The sequence below is a fragment of the Rhodamnia argentea genome, chromosome 8 (assembly GCF_020921035.1).
Source record: "Rhodamnia argentea isolate NSW1041297 chromosome 8, ASM2092103v1, whole genome shotgun sequence".
In the NCBI taxonomy this organism is placed as follows: Eukaryota; Viridiplantae; Streptophyta; class Magnoliopsida; order Myrtales; family Myrtaceae; genus Rhodamnia; species Rhodamnia argentea.
Window position 1 is genome coordinate 23,361,677 of NC_063157.1, and position 16,756 is coordinate 23,378,432.

Here is a 16,756-nt window from a genome sequence, read left to right on the forward strand (position 1 = left end):
TCGAACTTTCGCAGCTTATATCATCACGGTGCTTTGCATCTAAGCCGACAGAACTATGGTTTTATTCCAAGAATTGATCTGGTCAAATAATGGCACATTACATCCTACGGGGATCACTGAGGACTGGCTCATCCGTCCCCTACATCTGTTAAAGACTAATGGAAGTGGGAGATAACCATCAATTGCATGACCGTAGCTCCTTGCTCACAGCAAGCGACTAGAAGCATATTTGCGGGAGCAATCTGACTGCGCATTTATAGTTACTGTGAAGCACACGCCTACTTAAGGCAAACATTTATCTGGGGAGGCTTTGGACATCAGTAAAGATCCGCAAAGCAAGCTCCACAGTAGAAGAATCTGACTGCTCGAGAAGAGAACTTCCTCTATGTTTCTTGTAATGCTTGTGGGTTCTCTCATTAAAGACAAAGGACAACATCTTGAGTTCCCCTTCTATGCGACCTGCTAAAAATATCAGAGAGGTCATGTTCTGAGACTCGGGCACAAAATATGCAGGATATGTGAGTTAAATTAGGTAGAGTGTATGAGATGAATGTATGTCAATCTTAAGTTTGTTTACCTGACCAAGCCACTGATGCTTAGTTGGTCTTTTCGGATGATCAGCCACACTGGGACTGAGACTCCACTTGACCAATAATAGCGAATTGTTATCATCAGTTCAGTGGGTCCATAACTCCCAAGGAGCACCTCAAGTTATTGTGAAATCATACATATCATACCCAGTTTAACGCAAGATGGGTTGGAGTAAATTTTCTCACTCACCAAGAATTGGGATCCAAGTTACAGTATTTTCCTTGCCTTGAGATATGCATACATAAGGAAGAAAGCCACGACAGCACCAAAAATAATTCCAGCAGTTGTCAGCCAAAATGCAAACTGCATCAAGTAGAATAAAACACTATCATACCGCAGCGACACTCAGTGAAACAATAGAAAAACACAAAGGGACTGGTATATAACTAGCTTCACATACCACATGCTCTTCTAGATAGGACTTCAGATTCATGCCAAAAATACCTACACGTATAGGAAAAGATCACACTGTTAGCGGGATTAAAATGACCAGTGACGAAAAGCCCTATAATGATTGGTGACAATTAGCGAATCCCTCAGTTCACCCCATTGTTAGACCATACTTATATTTTGTCAAAAAAAAGAAAAATGAAAAAGACATACTTCTAACACTTGCAATCTGTTTGAAAGTGTTCTCTTGGATTCCAGTTACTTGCATCATCAACTAGCTAGCTAAGTAATCCATGCCTTGTCATTCCCATAATCTGTAAAAGGTAATATCCTGAATTTCTTATTTCATTCATTGCAACAATCAGTCTTTTTGTTCTATGATCATGATAACCGATCTAAGATGCATGCGCCAGCAGCAGCAGCAGCAGAAACAGCAAAAAACAAAACAAGCCTTATCCTATTAATTGGGTTCAGCTATGTGAAACCTATCATCCTATTGCACTCAATCCTTTGCTAGATCCTCTCTAATATCAATAACCAGTCTAAGATGCATCAACATCAACATCACCTTTATCCCAAACTAGTTCGGGTCGGCATAACCAGTCTAAGATGCATGTGCAATAAAAATAAGTACAGAGAAATAAATGGATATTCTGTTTTGCTTTCTCAGAAAAGCAGAAGTTAAGAATTGCGGCCATGGTATAAAGAAAGTGCAATCAAAGACTAAAGAATGAGTAAAAGTGGCCTTAATTCATTCTACCAGACCAAACCCATCATATACCAAGAATCCTTGGGAATCACAATAGTATCACTAGAAGAACACAAGTCTCGATACAGTTCTTACATTCTCATTAGTTCTACCCACCACATCGCCCCTAATGTTTAATATGCTTTCCTATACAATTGTGTGGTCGACAGATCACGCAACATCACATGACAATCAATAAAGACAGTACAATTGACTCTTACTACCTCTAAACAATTTTATGCAATACTGTATGGAAAAAGTACCTGCAACCAACGCACCAACTGCCACACAAAATGCTCCAACCTGAAGCAGCAACTCCACCCTACTGACTTCAAGCCTCCGAGAGCTGAGAAGAAAGAAGTCAAAATTTCATGACACCAGAAATACGGGCTGATTTCCACTCATCCAACCACAACAGAAGTGGTGCTCAATGAGTGAAGGGAAAAGCAAGTTTTACAATTTAGTTGCACTACACATAACAATGAAATTCCCAGATGCATTCAGTCTTCAATTTGAGCATGCTCTTAGTCCATCAATCTAATATGGAGAATAACGTGTTCTCGTAGTCCAACAAATAATTCGTGGTAAACGATGTTATGTGGATTAAAACAATTCACAAGAATTATGGAGGTGCTAATCACTGGCATTTTTTTCCATGTAAGTATTATCAGAGAATTACGAAATCAACTGAAACAAGTAAAGGAATAATACAGTGATCAATTCACTACAGAAACTGAAAAATAGTGGCGAACTGATAGAAAAAGCAAACATCTCTTGGACCTTAAATTGACAGCAATAGAGTCTTCCATTTCTTTGGCAGAATCAAGGAGTCTTTCAGCTTGACCATGACAAGATTCACACCTGCAATAGTAGGTGTCAGCAGTCAGCGGAGCTGCTTAACGTTAGAAGGAGCCAAAGAAGCATTGTCTACACTAATTGAAGAAATGATCATAGAAAGTTTGTTGAAAGAGCAATAGAAAATTTTGTCCTGCTCAACCCATAAATCAGCAGATCAGCAGCCATCCTCTCTCATCAAAAAGCTAGCCTGCTTCTATTTGAAAGGTAATATCAACCACCAGAATTAAGCAAATCCTCCAGAGGTGAGACTAGACAGCACCAGTACTCTTAACTTTTATAGTCAAAGAAAGGCTCTCTTGAATGTATAATTTTTTTAATCCAAACTTCAAGGGAAAATTCAGTCAGTTGCTTTCCGTGACCCTCTTATTATAATTGATAACCCAACATTAAAGGTAACAAGCTGTCGGTCTGCAGCTGTCATTTATTTTTGAAATATGTACTTTTAGAGATAAAGGCTTCCGACAAACCAGGCTTGGATTCAGAATGACAATATCAGTTATGTGCAATGAATTGTCATGCATTAATATATTTAACTCGACATGCAGATAAGGTTAACAATGCGAGTTAGGAAGAGTGTTCCTTAAGACTTTAAAAGAACAATCACTTACACAAATTAGTACGGTAAAGAATTCAAAAGTTCTTTGTTTTCCTTCCCAAAAGCATAAGTGATGACACTCAAGGAAGTGAGACCTTGGCGACATCCCCAAAATTTTGGTCCCACGGGCGACAGAATACTTTGTAGGACACCCAACCCAAACACCATATGTCTCCTAATAAAGGTATCAAAACTTCTAGTCATCCATCGGAGCAGTTTCTTTAGCCAGCTTTAAACCTCTTATGCTCCAACCTGAAGACTTAAAATGTCGGTATATTTAGACAATCCAAAGCATTGGCATCCTATGCTAATTTCAGGTTTCACTGCTTATATGCAACAATTTCCACGTTACTGTGACCCAAATAGTTCAACTTAAAAACCATAACTACCTCAAAGTGATAACATGAATGACTCCTTTCTCAAAGGTGAATAACCAAAATCTTCTGCTAGTAGTACACTAGTTAGCAAGTAGCTACCAAACTCCTACATCTAAGATGATCTCTCCGATTCTGATCTCAATTTCAGCCACACAGCAAATGATGCTGCAAGTTTACTATGTACAAAGGCAACTCACAGTGCCAAACAAAATTACAGTGTGTATAATTTGGACATTTGTGATTACTGCCAAGGGCTATGATACAAATGAATCAAGAAGAGAAGATAAAAACACAAAGGTGCACCCTCTACCATAAATTAACAATGATGATGTATGGCATGGACTCAGGATCGAGGAAATAACCTTTGCAGGTAGTTTTCCAGAAGCATCTCAATTTCTTCCTCCTCTTCTGCAACATAAAATCAAGTTCAGAAGAGGGGTAAGTAGATACTCTTTGTTCTCTCAGAATAAAATGCACGCTTTGCACATTAGACTAATGGCTTATATAGAAATATTTCAGTGCCATACCCTCAGCAATCTGTTTTTCAAGAGGAACAGAACATTCCACGTTATCATTCCCTTTTGTAAGTGTGCAATTTCTTCCCATAATAGAAATGCGGCGTATCTCATGAGGATCCTCCAGAAGATCGAGGAGCATCTGCTTCAGAGCCCCAGCTCTCGAACCCAGTTCAACCTATCATTGGAGCAACAACAAATAAGAAAGGTTCTCATAGTCAATGAGGGCAGTCAACCTTCCAAGTGACACAGTAGACAAGTACCAAAGTCTGCTTGCTAAGACGGAGTTCCTCCAGGATATCAGCTGTCAATCTGTTGGGTAAAACCTCAAGCAAAGATAGAACCTGAACCGAGTTTCAGAACATCAACCACAGTTAGGACATTAGTAAGTTGTGAACTTTAAGTTGCCACAGTAGTATGATTACCATTACAATTTAGAGAAACCCAATCAAACTCATACAGTTCATGAAAAAACTCGAAAGTGGGAAAAACTGAAGGGGAAAGGTACACAGGGACCCACTTATGAGAACAACCCCAGAAAGAACTGTCTGATCAATCACCCGTTCTAAATAAAGCTTTCAAGTGTGAGCTTGCAGGCACGTTGGAGTGTACACCAAAAGAAATATGTATGCTGCCTTAAAGTTGTAAATGACAAAGTAGAACACGCTTTTCTGGCCTTTCACCACCAAAGGCAGAATATGGAATTGAGAGTCAACTTTTCACGTGCAACAGGTAGTTATCTAAGAACATGTTGAGGGATGATACTATCGCAATCTCCATGAGATGAAAAGGAAAGGGCACAGTGTTCTCAGACTCACACGAGGTTCTACATTCATCAGTCTTTGCTCGTAACGTTGAATGCGTGAAACCAAGGCTGCTTCAACAACCTAAAAGCAGCGCCATGGTTAGAATTGTGCTAAAGATCAAATTGTATGACAGAACCTAGTTCAACAATTAAGGTATAGAAAATGCAAGTATTCAGGGGCAGAAGATAAGGATATTTCATATGATATAAAAACATGGTGATAAACTTACCCCGTGACTCTTGCTGATATTATGTTAGTAGTAAACAGTTGAATTACCAAAATCAGGATTCACAATGCTCACAGATACTCTGCGACTATCCATTTTATTCTCTCAACTTTTTATTTGATTATGTTTTCTGCGAGACTTAGAAGAACATTGCACCCTCTGACATAAAAGGTTTGGTTATTTGCCACCCTCCACGTCTAAACATGTCAACCTAAAAAACCCAGCCATGCTCCCAACCCCTGAATAAATAGATACATGCAATTGCTGGGCTGTGTACACAAAGTCTCTGTCACACAGAAAAGAGTACCTTCTCAAAAAGGACAAGTTGAATGAACATAATATTCTTAGAGCTACCAGAAAAATTTTCTAAAAGATACCTCTCTTCTAAGTATGCATATAAGGGAAAATTTAGAACAAACTGACCTCAAGCTCAAAAGGCATACAGTGCCCTCCATTCATATTGGGGTTTAATCGAGGCAACAATGAGTCTATGAAGGCTTTTCCTCCTCTACTGTAATCGATCAATGATAGATGTTAATCATAAGCTAATTGACCAATACTATTATAAGGTAGACTAAAAGAAGTATCACCTTACCTGTTATAGTTAAATAAGAACACACGTTCTGGCATTGCTATTGCCCGTAATGATCCCAAATTAAGGAGAATGGCATTCTCACGGACCTATTACATGATCGTCAAAACCAGAGAAACATAAAAATGGTAATGTCATATATCACAATCAAGTCAGGACAGCTTTTGTTGTCAGTTGTGATATATTGGAAAGAACTCTAATCTGCATACTCTCCACTCCTTCCAAAAACACCAGAATGAAGGAAGCCTACTAAAGGCTTTAATACAACAGAGCTATTAATCTTGCACACCAAAATACTACAATCTTCATCTGCCTCATTCACCATCCCTGTGGTCAAACATTATCGATACACGCTGTTAAAACAAGGTGCAGAATACACGATTGAGCCACTTGTCGAATATGGTCATCACAAGAGAATATTCTACTACCATGAATTAAATAGCCTTTCTAAGTATAATGAGTCATTTTTCTCTGAACAGTGGTAAAAGTATACGTTTCATATACATGATTGAACTGAGAAGATAAACAGACCAGTTAACTTAGAGAAGGGGGTGAGAAGTTAAAAGACGGACAGACCAACCCAATAATCCAATACTTGCTGTCCAAATAGAAATGCATACTTATGGCACCACAAATCATTTAAAAGATTGCCTAATTTGTTGAGAGACAGTTACATTCGATCAAAGCTTTAATCATATGACTTCTCTGCAGGACTTTATTAATCAAACAAATCAATTCGGCAACAGAAATTAAAGATGTCATAAGATCATACCAGCAAAGAAGGCATCGAATTTATCAGCCAGAGTGATGGATCAACACTTCGTATATCTCTCGGACGAAGGCCTGGTGGTAAAACCAGTAGTTAGAGACAAGCAGAAAATACAAAATGCAGCAATGAACAAATCCACAATGACAGGAAAAGATGGACCGGGTCAATCAAACAAGTGGTGAATACGAGAGACATTAATGAGATACGCTTTGCCAAAGATCGGATCAAAGTGCGTAGCTATTTCTGGCCATTGAGGAGATACGAGAAACGCGTTCACAAGGAGCAGACGCATCCGAGTTAGAGAAGAAGATAAAGCACGATACCTATCCAAATCTAGTTCACTCACCACTTGACTTCAACAAGTGCCGTCTGTTGATCTTCCGAGAAGATATCATCCCGTTTGACTTCACTTCTACCACCTATAGACAGTCAGAGTTAAGAAATTAAGTGAGTCAAAAGCCATGATGAAATCGGAACACTATGGTTGGCGAATTGCCAATTACACCAATCCCGTCACAACTGGAGAACAAGAGAAAACGACTCTCACGTTTCCAAAATCCACTCCGAAATTCCAGGAATCTACGCGACTACCAAGCAATGCACGAATTTACCTCGTAGACCGGTTCGCGAATCCCAATAGACGAATAATCGCTGGACGAGGACGCGGTCGCCGTCCTCCGCGGACTGCTCCCGTCCACGCCGGGGACCCTGCCGTCGCCATCGTCGCCGTCGGAGACCAAGGTTTCCGAGTCGCTCCACCGGCCTTCCTCCGCCGATCCGGGGACGCACCTCGCTCGGGACGGGCACGCCCTGCTCTTCCGCGGCGCGAGATGGAGCTGCGGCCACGAAGGGCAGTGGAGGAGGAGGTGAGAGCAGGCGCTGAAGTCGGGGAAGAGGAGGTGGTAGTGGTGGTGGGACGAGGGAGAAGGAGAGCGGAACGAGAACCGGAGGCCCTGCGGGAACGGAGGATTCAGCGCCATTCGAGCCGCGGAGGCCTGTGGCAGGCCGCAACGGAGAGCGCAGCGCGGTGATTGGATGGAGGAGGATAACTTATTTGTTTATTTCATTACGGATAAGGCAATAAAATAATGACGCTTTTTTTTTTGGCTAATTTAGAATTCGTTAATTATTGGGAGAATTTTGGAGTTTCTGACACGTGTCGGATACATTGTGGGGCGCTTCCAACTCTTCGGATGTGGAATCTAGCTAGTAGCCACGTTGCTGTTCCCGACGAATCTTCGGTTCAGGTTCTTCTCGGGTTTTTTTCCAAAATAAATATGTACTGATTTGGGCCTCGCTCGGCGGTTGAATTGCCGAGCGAGGCCCGCTCGGCAGTGGGCCTGCCGAGCAAGGTGGAAATCCGGCCGGAATCTTTTCTCTTTTTTTAATTTCGTATTTTTTTAAATTATTGATACTTAGAATATTTATTTTATTTATAATTTTTTTTCTTGTGAAGCTTATATTTATAACATTATTAGCAATAATTAATGTAAATATTTATTAAGATATATAATTAATAAATAATATTGTGATATAATGTAATATAGCCGCAGAAATATATTGAAAGCTACGGTAATAGGATTTTCGAGAAACCGTAGCAAAAGAGTTAAAAACCGCATGGAAAGATTAAAAACCACAACGAAAGAGTGGAAATGAGTAAAGAAAGGGCAAAACTTTTGATTTCACGAAATCAAAAAAAAAATTCGTCTCAAACGAACGCCCGAGCGATGAGATATGATCTTCCAAAGTTTTGTCATTTCTTTACTCGTTTCCACTCTTTCATTGCGGTTTTTAATCTTTCCATACGGTTTTTAACTCTTTTTCTGCGGTTTCCCAAAAATACTAAAAAAATAGAAAAACCCATCTAGACGATCTCGAATCGCAAAAATCCATCGTTCGTCGCCGCCAACGGCACTGTATATTGATTAGGACGCCGTTTCGCTTCAACCGACCGAATTTGAACCCGATCCAATGTCGTCGACCCGATCCGCCGGTTCTTGACACATCACTATTTCGCCTTCCGATTGGATTTATGTCTATCCAATAGATGAATATATCATGAAAATCTCATTTTTTTCATTTATCTTACTAATTTTATTTTATGAATATTTTAAATTAATTACGTAATTACAAAATTATTTATTAATTATAGATCTTAATAAATTTTTACATTAATTATTGCTAATTATGTTATAAAGATAAGCTTCACAAGAAAAAAATTATAAATAAAATAAATATAAACATGTTAAAAAAATACGAAATAAACTAAATATTATAAATATAAATAATTAAAACACTTAAAAAAACGGAAAAAAAAAAAGCCCAGCTGCCGAGAAGCCCAGGCCAGGCCCAATAGGGCCTGCTCAGCGATTGGGTGCCGAGCGGGCCTCGCTCGGCAACCCAACCACCGAGCGAGGCCCAAATCAGCAAATATTTATTTTTAAAAAATAATTTTGTAAATATTTATTTTAAAAAAATTAAATTGGAAAAAAACCCGTTCTTCTCCTAAAAAGACTGGAAGGAGCGACTAGCATGGAATTGGATACCGCCACAAGGTAAGGTGACAAAATGTGTCTAGAATTTATATTTGATCTATATTTCATGATGTTGAATCATAAATAGGTTCCTTAAGTTTTAAAAGTGAGTCATAAATTGATTACTTAAAAACCTAATGAGTCTTAAATGGATTTTAAATAGGTCATAAATAAATTGACTGAGAAAATTATAAAAAAAATTAGTGATGTATGTATTTCTATATGTATATCTTTAAAAAATGTATAAGAATGAACTTTCTCTAAACTTGATATGAATTTTGAAGTGTTCTAACAATATATATCGGACGAGATATGGATCTAAATTTGTATAGCCTGAAAATGGATTAAAACGGATTAAATGATTCGATAAGGATCGAACCATATTAGATCCGACCCACCCGTTTGACACATTTAAGTTATATATATTATTATGAGATTTTTAGATCCATTAACGGGATATTCAGATTTAAGCCATAGATATTATTTATTTATATCGAACTTGTTACAATCGCACCAATGGATACAAGTGGTGCATGTGCTCAACCTATGCTATAGAAGAATCGGAATTTTCTAAGATAGAGAAGCGAATTTTAGAGAGGGTACAAACTATGGGTCCATGTCCTCTTTAGTCTACATTCAATTGATCTTAATTTTTCTATCTGGCCGTTGTGCTCTTCACGTAGGATCAATTTCATTACCCTAGTCCACTTGATTTTTATGTGGCGAAACCCACATTTTATTGACATGTACAACCCCGTTAACAAAATTTGAAAAACTTAAAACTAAGATCGAAATAGAGACTAAAGTAGGTGAGAAAGCATCCCTCAACGAGGGTTTAGGTGAGCACAGTCGCCACCATCGAGCAAGACTCGAATGCCCTCGCCAAGCGAGGGTCGGTCCACTCTCACTCGATGTAGTGACATCACTTGCCGTGCCTAGCTTTCCTCCGGCGAAAGTCGTGTATTCTTATCAAAGTAGGTGCACAAGTGATTTTTCTATATAATTATAAGATACACATGACACTTATAACATATTAATTTTTTCGGTTACAGTACATTAAAATTTATTTTGACAGAAAAAGCTAATGATCACAAGCTAGTAATTTGCTGATATTAAAAAGATAAACTTTTACTTTATAACGGAGGACGTTGACATTTCGATGCTAACACTTCTGAAATGTCCGAAATATATAAAGGTGGACAATGAAGATTGCATATTAACTATATTTTCTTTAGATTTAGCTAATACACACAAAAAAAACTGGCCTAGAAAAAACCCAAACACAAAAAAATTTCATAAAAGAATAGCAACACAAATGCTCTCTGAATTTTGACTCAACATGCAATGTGGTCAATCCCTAACCTTATTCTAAAATTTTAATTTTTTTAATGTAATTACTAAACTTTTAATTCGATGTTGTCTCGAAATTTTAATTAATAGAAAAATAATATCAAATATTTTCATATAATATAAAGACTAAATTAAATATATGAAAAAATTCAGAAGCTATATTTAATAAATTTGAAATTTAAAATACGACATGTTAATGAATAAATTAAAAATTCAGAACCATGCATCGCCACCGGCCCACCGCCCATATCCATGGGGTTGATAGCCGGTGCCGGAGACAAAAGGCGTGACTTGTAATGCGCGGAGGAGAGTTTTCCGGCGACCGCTCTCACCGAAAACAAATGCAGAAGAGAAAGTAGAGAACGTACGAAGTTCGTGCTAGTGCCAGATAGGGTAATCTATTCTAAGCTCAGCTGGGTTCTCCCTACCCGCACCGGACGACGGTCTATGGCGGTCGACTTGGAATCGGCTCTTCAAGACGAAGAGGAGGAGGAGGAGGAGGAGCACGCGCTGGACGAAGATGCGCCGGCTCATCATCCCGTCGCACCTCCCGACGAGGTACGATCCCTCGTGCTCTCCTATTTCGTCTGATCGCATCGTTTGAGGATGTGGAGAACGGTCTGTCTTAGTCAGAACACAGTCCGTTACTAGTTTGTTCGTTCATCTTACGCCACGCTTGTGTTGTTGCAATTGAAGTACTGCCGATTGCCGGAGATGCATTTCGACTGTCGGGAACTAGGGTTGATGGTTGTTCTTTCTCGGAAGTGGCTAGTTTCTGGGAGACGCTCTCTGCTTTTTGTGGCATTGTCTTGTTAGGTTCTTCGTCCCACTTCACTCCACGGTATAATTGCATGGTGATGCTATGTATGGATGGTCACTGTCAGGATTAAGCTTCTCTTCTTTGCTAAAAACACGAAAGCAGCCATGGCGGTGATATGATCCAGGAAGATATGGAATTTCCTAGGTTATTTTCTCTACTCGTGGGAATTTACGGGACATTTTGGCCTTAGTCTTGCCGTGTGATATCAAATGACTGATGATTTTGTTCCTTGCACGATGCTTGTGCTTTCTTCTTTGTGGTGGAGTTGCTCTTACTTTAGCGGTAGGTGCGCCCAATCTGTTGTAGATTGCTGCTGTTCAAGATCATTTGTGTCTATTTCTTATTCTAACTTTAGCTGTTATGAAAGAGCTTGTGGATCCCATATCTGCATCATTTTGTGATTTTAATGTTATTTATTTGATAGAGAGACCATCGAGAAAAATGTTGTGAGATGGAATGGTCTAATTCTCCTTAAATATCCTGTTATGTGCAGTCATTTGAACTCTCAACAACAGTTGATCCCAGCTACATAATTTCCCTCATACGAAAGCTTCTACCACCCTATCAGACATATAACTCTTGCTCCAGTGGAGTTGAGGGAAACAATTCCCAGAAGTCTAACTTGGATCTGATTGAGGAAAAGCTGGCCCCACCAGATAGTACGAGAGTGCAAGGTTCAGCAAAAGAGCCTTCTGAAATAATGGACATTATTGATGACAACAAGGAATCTGCCTGTGAAGAAGGAAAAGTTGATGGAGAGTCAGGTTGCAGAAATGAATTGCCCACAGCTTCTGTAGTAGAAGAGGTTTGGGAAGGAAATGGTTGCATTCTGTGGGACCTTGCTGCAAGCCAAACTCATGCAGAACTCATGGTATGCGAGATTACATCCTAGTTTTACAAATGCTAGGACTTTATCTGGTTATGACACAATAGTAGGAAACTTTTGCAAAAAGGGCGAATTGGTTGTTCACCGGATATTAAAAAAATTTGTTCTCGACATTTGTTGTCTCTGTGGTTTCTATAGTCATATTCAACGATTGTTTCTTCACATTTTCTATGAGCTCCATCCTCTCTAGGAGCACGCAGCCTGAGCTGTGTTACTTGCAAAAGAAGCCACGGTTCTAAAGCAAAATGTTCTATAATACAACAAGTTAGTATCTGATTCAACTGGGCAGCTACTTACTCTTTTTAAATTATGCATGACACAGGTTGAGAACCTTGTCTTGGACGTGCTTTTGGCAAACCCGACAGTCCCCCAATCCGCTAGGGTTAGGGTAAGCTACTCTCCAAGCTCTTTTTTTCTTATAAAGTTCTGCTGCTGGGCATTTGGAAACCATATTGGGAATGGTGGACCAGTTGGTTCTGAATAACCGTACTCATCTTATGACACTTCTTCTTGCTTTTATTGGTTTTCAGGAGATTTGTCTTGGAATTATAGGAAATCTTGCTTGCCATGAGGTTCTCATGAGGCACATAGTTTCTACTAAAGGGCTCGTTGATGCAATTGTGGATCAACTGTTTTTGGACGATACACAATGTTTGTGTGAAGCTTGCCGGTACTATATTAGTTATGTGAAAGTTTTCCTTCTGCTTGTATGGTCATAGAGAAAAATTCTATTCAGGAAACAGTTCAGAAGAACCCTCAAATTTTGCGTTTTTTTTGTGTTGGGGTGTTTGGGAGTGTTGAGTTTCTTCTTGCTCGCTTCCCGCAATACTAAAATGCTTCTGTAACTGTTCTATTTAATTAAAGAACTTGCTCGATAATTTGGTTGGTTATCCTTATTTATTCTTCACTCCATGTCCTTTTTCTTATAGTTCTGTGTGGGGTGTTTCCTTAATTCTTGTCAGCGACTCCATTAAATGACTAGAGAAGGACTTCTTTTGTTTTTTAATTGACAAGAATAAGGAAATCACAGAGTCTCTTGTCGTAATGTGCTTTCTGTTTGCATCTTCCTTTTCCTGCTGAGGATAAGATTTAGTTGGGTGCTGGCTGTGTCGTTATATCTAAAATTTATTGCATTGTTTCAGGTGATATTGCTGGGGTTTTATTTCGTAGCACAGGCTAGCTCATGATGTATTTCTAAGTTTGTCATACATCTTGTGATTGGCATTTACACAGGTTTTTGACATTGGCTATTCAAGGTAATGAAAGCAATATTTGGGCAGAGGCTTTGCTCTCTGACCATGTTATTCGTCGTCTTCTTTGGATTGCAGAGAACACCTTGAATCCACTGCTTATAGAAAAGGTTGGTGGTACAATAGATGTTTGACTCTTTTATGTCAAGAAATATCTCATGTGAACAGAAATTGTTTCTATGGCTAAAGCGTTTTCTTTCTCAAACAGTGTGTTGGGCTACTTTTAACGATCTCAGAAAGTCAACTGGTTGCGCCAATTCTTCTTCCTCCTTTGGTTGATATTGGCCTGCCAAATATACTCTTCGAACTTCTGGCTTATGAGATGAGCCAACTAACAAGTGAAAAAAGCCCCGAAAGGTATTCTTGAACTTTCTGCATCGACTGTTGACGAGTAGGGACCTAGTGGAGGGAAGGTGCTTAAACTCTTTAGAGGGTGAAGTAGTTAATCTTCATAAGTTGCAGTTTTCGAGAGTTTTGTTTCAAAATGCTGTGATATTGATTTGTAACATTGTAGCTTCATGTGCTATGCTGAGCATACTTTGTTAAAGACACACATTTTGGTTTATCGGTCTACATTAGATCTACAATTCCTTATAGAACTCTTCACAGAACATTTGCAATTGAAAGCCTATGGGATTTTCTTTTTTCTTTTTTTCCTCTTTCAATCAACTTTGTATCTTTCTTAAAGTGCATAAACGCGCATTTGAGTGCCTGTTTATGTGTGTTCCTGTGTGCATGTATGGAAGTGTTGGGGGCGGGGCAGGGCATTTTCAGCGGAGAGTTATGACTTGAGGAGCCACATGGAATTCCTGTAGTAATTTGTGTATCCATCATTTCAGATACCCTGTGCTCGATGTAATTCTCCGAGCAATTGAGGCATTGTCTGTGATGGATGATCATTCTCACAAAATCTCGTCAAATAAGGAACTCATTGGACTTGTTTGTGACCTGGTCAAACTTCCTGATAAGATGGAGGTAAGTGCATGTTGCTGGTGAGCATGCAATAGTAATATCCAAGCATTACTGCATTAGGAGTTTTTGGCAATGTAAAAAACATCCAATGCGTGGCTGTTTAATTTGTGGAACCATCCATGTTTGAAGATATCGATTTTTTAAGCATATCCAGTCTTTTAGCAGTTTCAGGAATAGATTGGTACTGTAGATATCAATTCTGTTGGTGGAGTGGGTGCAGAGGTGCACGCACCAACTAAGTACTCTTATCTCTTACTGAAAATTTGGTAGCATCCAGCAGCTGATTGAATTTATGCATCTTGAATGGGTGGCTTCTATCTGAAGCCATTTTGCATAGGGGCAGTACCCCCTTGGTACCTTCGTAATGAAATCTTGGCATAGTATCCTGTCGGGGACTTGAATTTATACATTACTAGTCTCTTATGGCAGTGAAATTGACAGAACCATACCTTTCTTTTTTGTGATGCTTTTTCCTAGATTGCCGATTCTTGTGTTACTGCAGCAGTTCTGATGGCAAACATTATGTCTGATGTCACCAACCTAGCTACAGAGATGTCACAAGGTAATTTACTCTGCTGGGTCAATTGAATCTTCCACCTGATTTTTCTCTTGAACTTGTACATCGTACAACTAGAATGGAACTGACGTCCGATATCCTCCAGATTTGCCCTTTTTACAGGGTTTGCTTGGTATACTACCATTTGCTGCAAATGACATAGAAGCACGGAATGCTCTGTGGAGTATTATTGTCCAATTGTTGGTTCATATTAAGGAAAGTGAAACGGGATTCTCCAGTTTGTATCAATATGTGTCAGTTCTTGCGAGCAAGTGTGATATGATCGAGGAAGATCTTTTGGACCATCAAACAGATTCATTCATTAAACATGGAAGCACTGATGGTTGTGAGACTAAATCAAATGTCATTATGGCCGTATCCTATGTTTACAATATCATTTTCGATGTGAAAACAGCAATCGACTAAGCCAGGGATTCGTTTACTGGAGGCACTAGTAAAGATTAACATAGTAAACTAACTGCTTATTATTGTGAATTACAAGAATTACCTAAATCTTCGTTAATGTGCATCTTGCTTGATGTTGAACCTAAGTTGCTAGCTTGCCAAAATATTTGTCTCCCTTTACCTTCTAAACAGCTTGAACGGATGGCTAGTTTATTACACCAGTGGAAAACTTTGAAGGATAATGCTGACGAGAACAGTTTGTCAGGAAAGCATCATGTTGATGGATCCTTGGTTGATAAGTTGCTTCACTGCTGTGAAAGATATATCAAGTAAGCATCTTTTCGGGATATTATTATTACTGAGCCTGTTTTTATGAAATTTCTTGTACCTGCTAGTTTCAAGACCTTTTTTTTCTGAGGTCATTGTCAATTCAGAGAGAGAGAGAGAGAGCTATCCACATTGTCCTATTAATTGTGTAATTCCTTCTCTGACAGCTGCTTGTTCATGGTATGTTAATCCTACCAGGTAATTGAAGCCTGGATGTGGCACGCTGGCACTACTAGTACTTGTTCTTCAATGTTCCACATGCCACTTTGATTGTCTGCAAGGATTTAGCTCTTGCAGACGCATCCTGAGGGACCATTTCAACCGATCTGTCATCAAAAGAACTTGCCACATGTACGAGGGTTGCAGAGCAACATACTTTTCATCGTGCATGTTAGAGATCTCATTGGACTTGCGGAAACATTGCTGCATCCATCCGATGAATTTGATCATGAAAACCATGGAGTGAACTCTGCGCATTTAGACGTCTGAAAATCGTTGCCATCCCAATGGAATGTCTAAAGTTCACGTAGACTGAACATTCGGAGAAGGCATCTTTTTGCAGTCTGTACTTTCCACGAGGCTATGGATGTCTCTCTTACTATGTCTAGGGCTGCCTGGTTTTGTGGATAAGCGATGCAGTAGCATTCAGTTAATTGCTTCTCTACCTGGTGGGGACTTGCGAAGTACATGAGTAGTCTCAATTCTAATTGTACGGGGCTTTTGTCATTGCAACACACAGTGCATTTATCTTGTAGTCGTCTCCCAAAGGTATTTGAGTTGGCGTGTTTGAGCTGCTTCTCCTCAAAATTTCTTCTTCCTGAGTATACTCTTCTCTCCTCTGCTTGTTAATTCGTTCCTGCTTAGTAATGATGTTCCCTATGGTTTGAGATCAGAGAATTAGGCAATCAAGATGATACTATGAAAAATCCTATTTTGACTTACCTTCCTACGATTATAAAATCCTACTTAGAATGTCATGTATGCTTGCTACTCTTTTTGCTTATGATTTGGAAGATGGAAGGAGTTGAACTGTCATATGCTCCTCCTCTGTGATTAAGTCGGTTGCTACACCGTCTGGAATATAAAACCTAATTCTGTTTCCCTTGTAATATCGTGCGTGCTTTAATTTTTAACCCATTTCGACAGGAGAAAAGAGGGGAAAGGAGGAACCAATTGAACAACTTGGCTC

General features: G+C 39.3%; 2 protein-coding genes and 1 long non-coding RNA gene across 19 annotated transcripts; 2 read left to right on the plus strand and 1 right to left on the minus strand.

The window, feature by feature from the left end:
- Positions 1–32: 32 nt before the first annotated feature.
- On the minus strand, positions 33–7,510 carry LOC115735487 (magnesium transporter MRS2-11, chloroplastic). 14 transcript variants are annotated; one of them, XR_004014777.2, is made up of 15 exons: positions 7,079–7,510; positions 6,814–6,886; positions 6,471–6,541; positions 5,702–5,787; positions 5,530–5,617; positions 4,893–4,961; positions 4,338–4,418; positions 4,087–4,252; positions 3,922–3,967; positions 2,510–2,590; positions 1,993–2,075; positions 992–1,035; positions 781–894; positions 578–632; positions 33–459 (listed from the first exon to the last, which is right to left on the minus strand). XR_004014777.2 is itself a non-coding variant. In XM_030666744.2 (14 exons), exons 1-13 carry the CDS (start codon positions 7,445–7,447, stop codon positions 799–801), a joined length of 1,353 nt encoding a protein of 450 aa, XP_030522604.1. In that variant the 5' UTR covers positions 7,448–7,510; the 3' UTR covers positions 33–459; positions 781–798. The 14 variants fall into 14 exon arrangements, 2 of the variants coding, with proteins under 2 accessions (XP_030522604.1, XP_030522605.1); XR_004014779.2 differs by having other exon boundaries at positions 33–462; XR_004014778.2 differs by having other exon boundaries at positions 33–487.
- LOC115735488 lies at positions 2,245–6,231 on the plus strand. Its single transcript, XR_004014781.2, has 3 exons — positions 2,245–2,256; positions 4,572–4,578; positions 6,065–6,231. It is a non-coding gene; the product is annotated as an uncharacterized LOC115735488 (long non-coding RNA).
- A 3,082-nt stretch (positions 7,511–10,592) lies between the features above and the next one.
- LOC115735435 (protein SAAL1) lies at positions 10,593–16,544 on the plus strand. 4 transcript variants are annotated; one of them, XM_030666667.2, is made up of 11 exons: positions 10,593–10,909; positions 11,665–12,042; positions 12,380–12,445; positions 12,588–12,727; positions 13,291–13,417; positions 13,516–13,664; positions 14,147–14,282; positions 14,757–14,841; positions 14,942–15,210; positions 15,433–15,569; positions 15,735–16,544. In XM_030666667.2, exons 1-11 carry the CDS (start codon positions 10,799–10,801, stop codon positions 15,754–15,756), a joined length of 1,620 nt encoding a protein of 539 aa, XP_030522527.2. In that variant the 5' UTR covers positions 10,593–10,798; the 3' UTR covers positions 15,757–16,544. The 4 variants fall into 4 exon arrangements, with proteins under 4 accessions (XP_030522527.2, XP_030522529.2, XP_048140625.1 ...); XM_030666669.2 differs by having other exon boundaries at positions 15,766–16,544; XM_048284668.1 differs by having other exon boundaries at positions 15,433–15,566; positions 15,746–16,544.
- The last annotated feature ends 212 nt before the right edge of the window (positions 16,545–16,756 follow it).

Bases quoted from the DNA above. Each gene is read 5' to 3' on its own strand.
- LOC115735487 (XM_030666744.2), bottom strand. From the start codon at position 7,447: ATGGCGCTGAATCCTCCGTTCCCGCAGGGCCTCCGGTTCTCGTTCCGC. The intron at 2,076-2,509 runs GTCCAAGAGATG...CTTTCTTCTCAG, and splicing joins TCTATTGCTGTCAATTTAAG to CTCTCGGAGGCTTGAAGTCA. The intron at 1,036-1,992 runs GTACTTTTTCCA...CTATACGTGTAG, and splicing joins AGTTGGTGCGTTGGTTGCAG to GTATTTTTGGCATGAATCTG.
- LOC115735435 (XM_048284668.1), top strand. From the start codon at position 10,799: ATGGCGGTCGACTTGGAATCGGCTCTTCAAGACGAAGAGGAGGAGGAG. The intron at 12,446-12,587 runs GTAAGCTACTCT...ATTGGTTTTCAG, and splicing joins CCCAATCCGCTAGGGTTAGG to GAGATTTGTCTTGGAATTAT. The intron at 12,728-13,290 runs GTACTATATTAG...GCATTTACACAG, and splicing joins TGTTTGTGTGAAGCTTGCCG to GTTTTTGACATTGGCTATTC.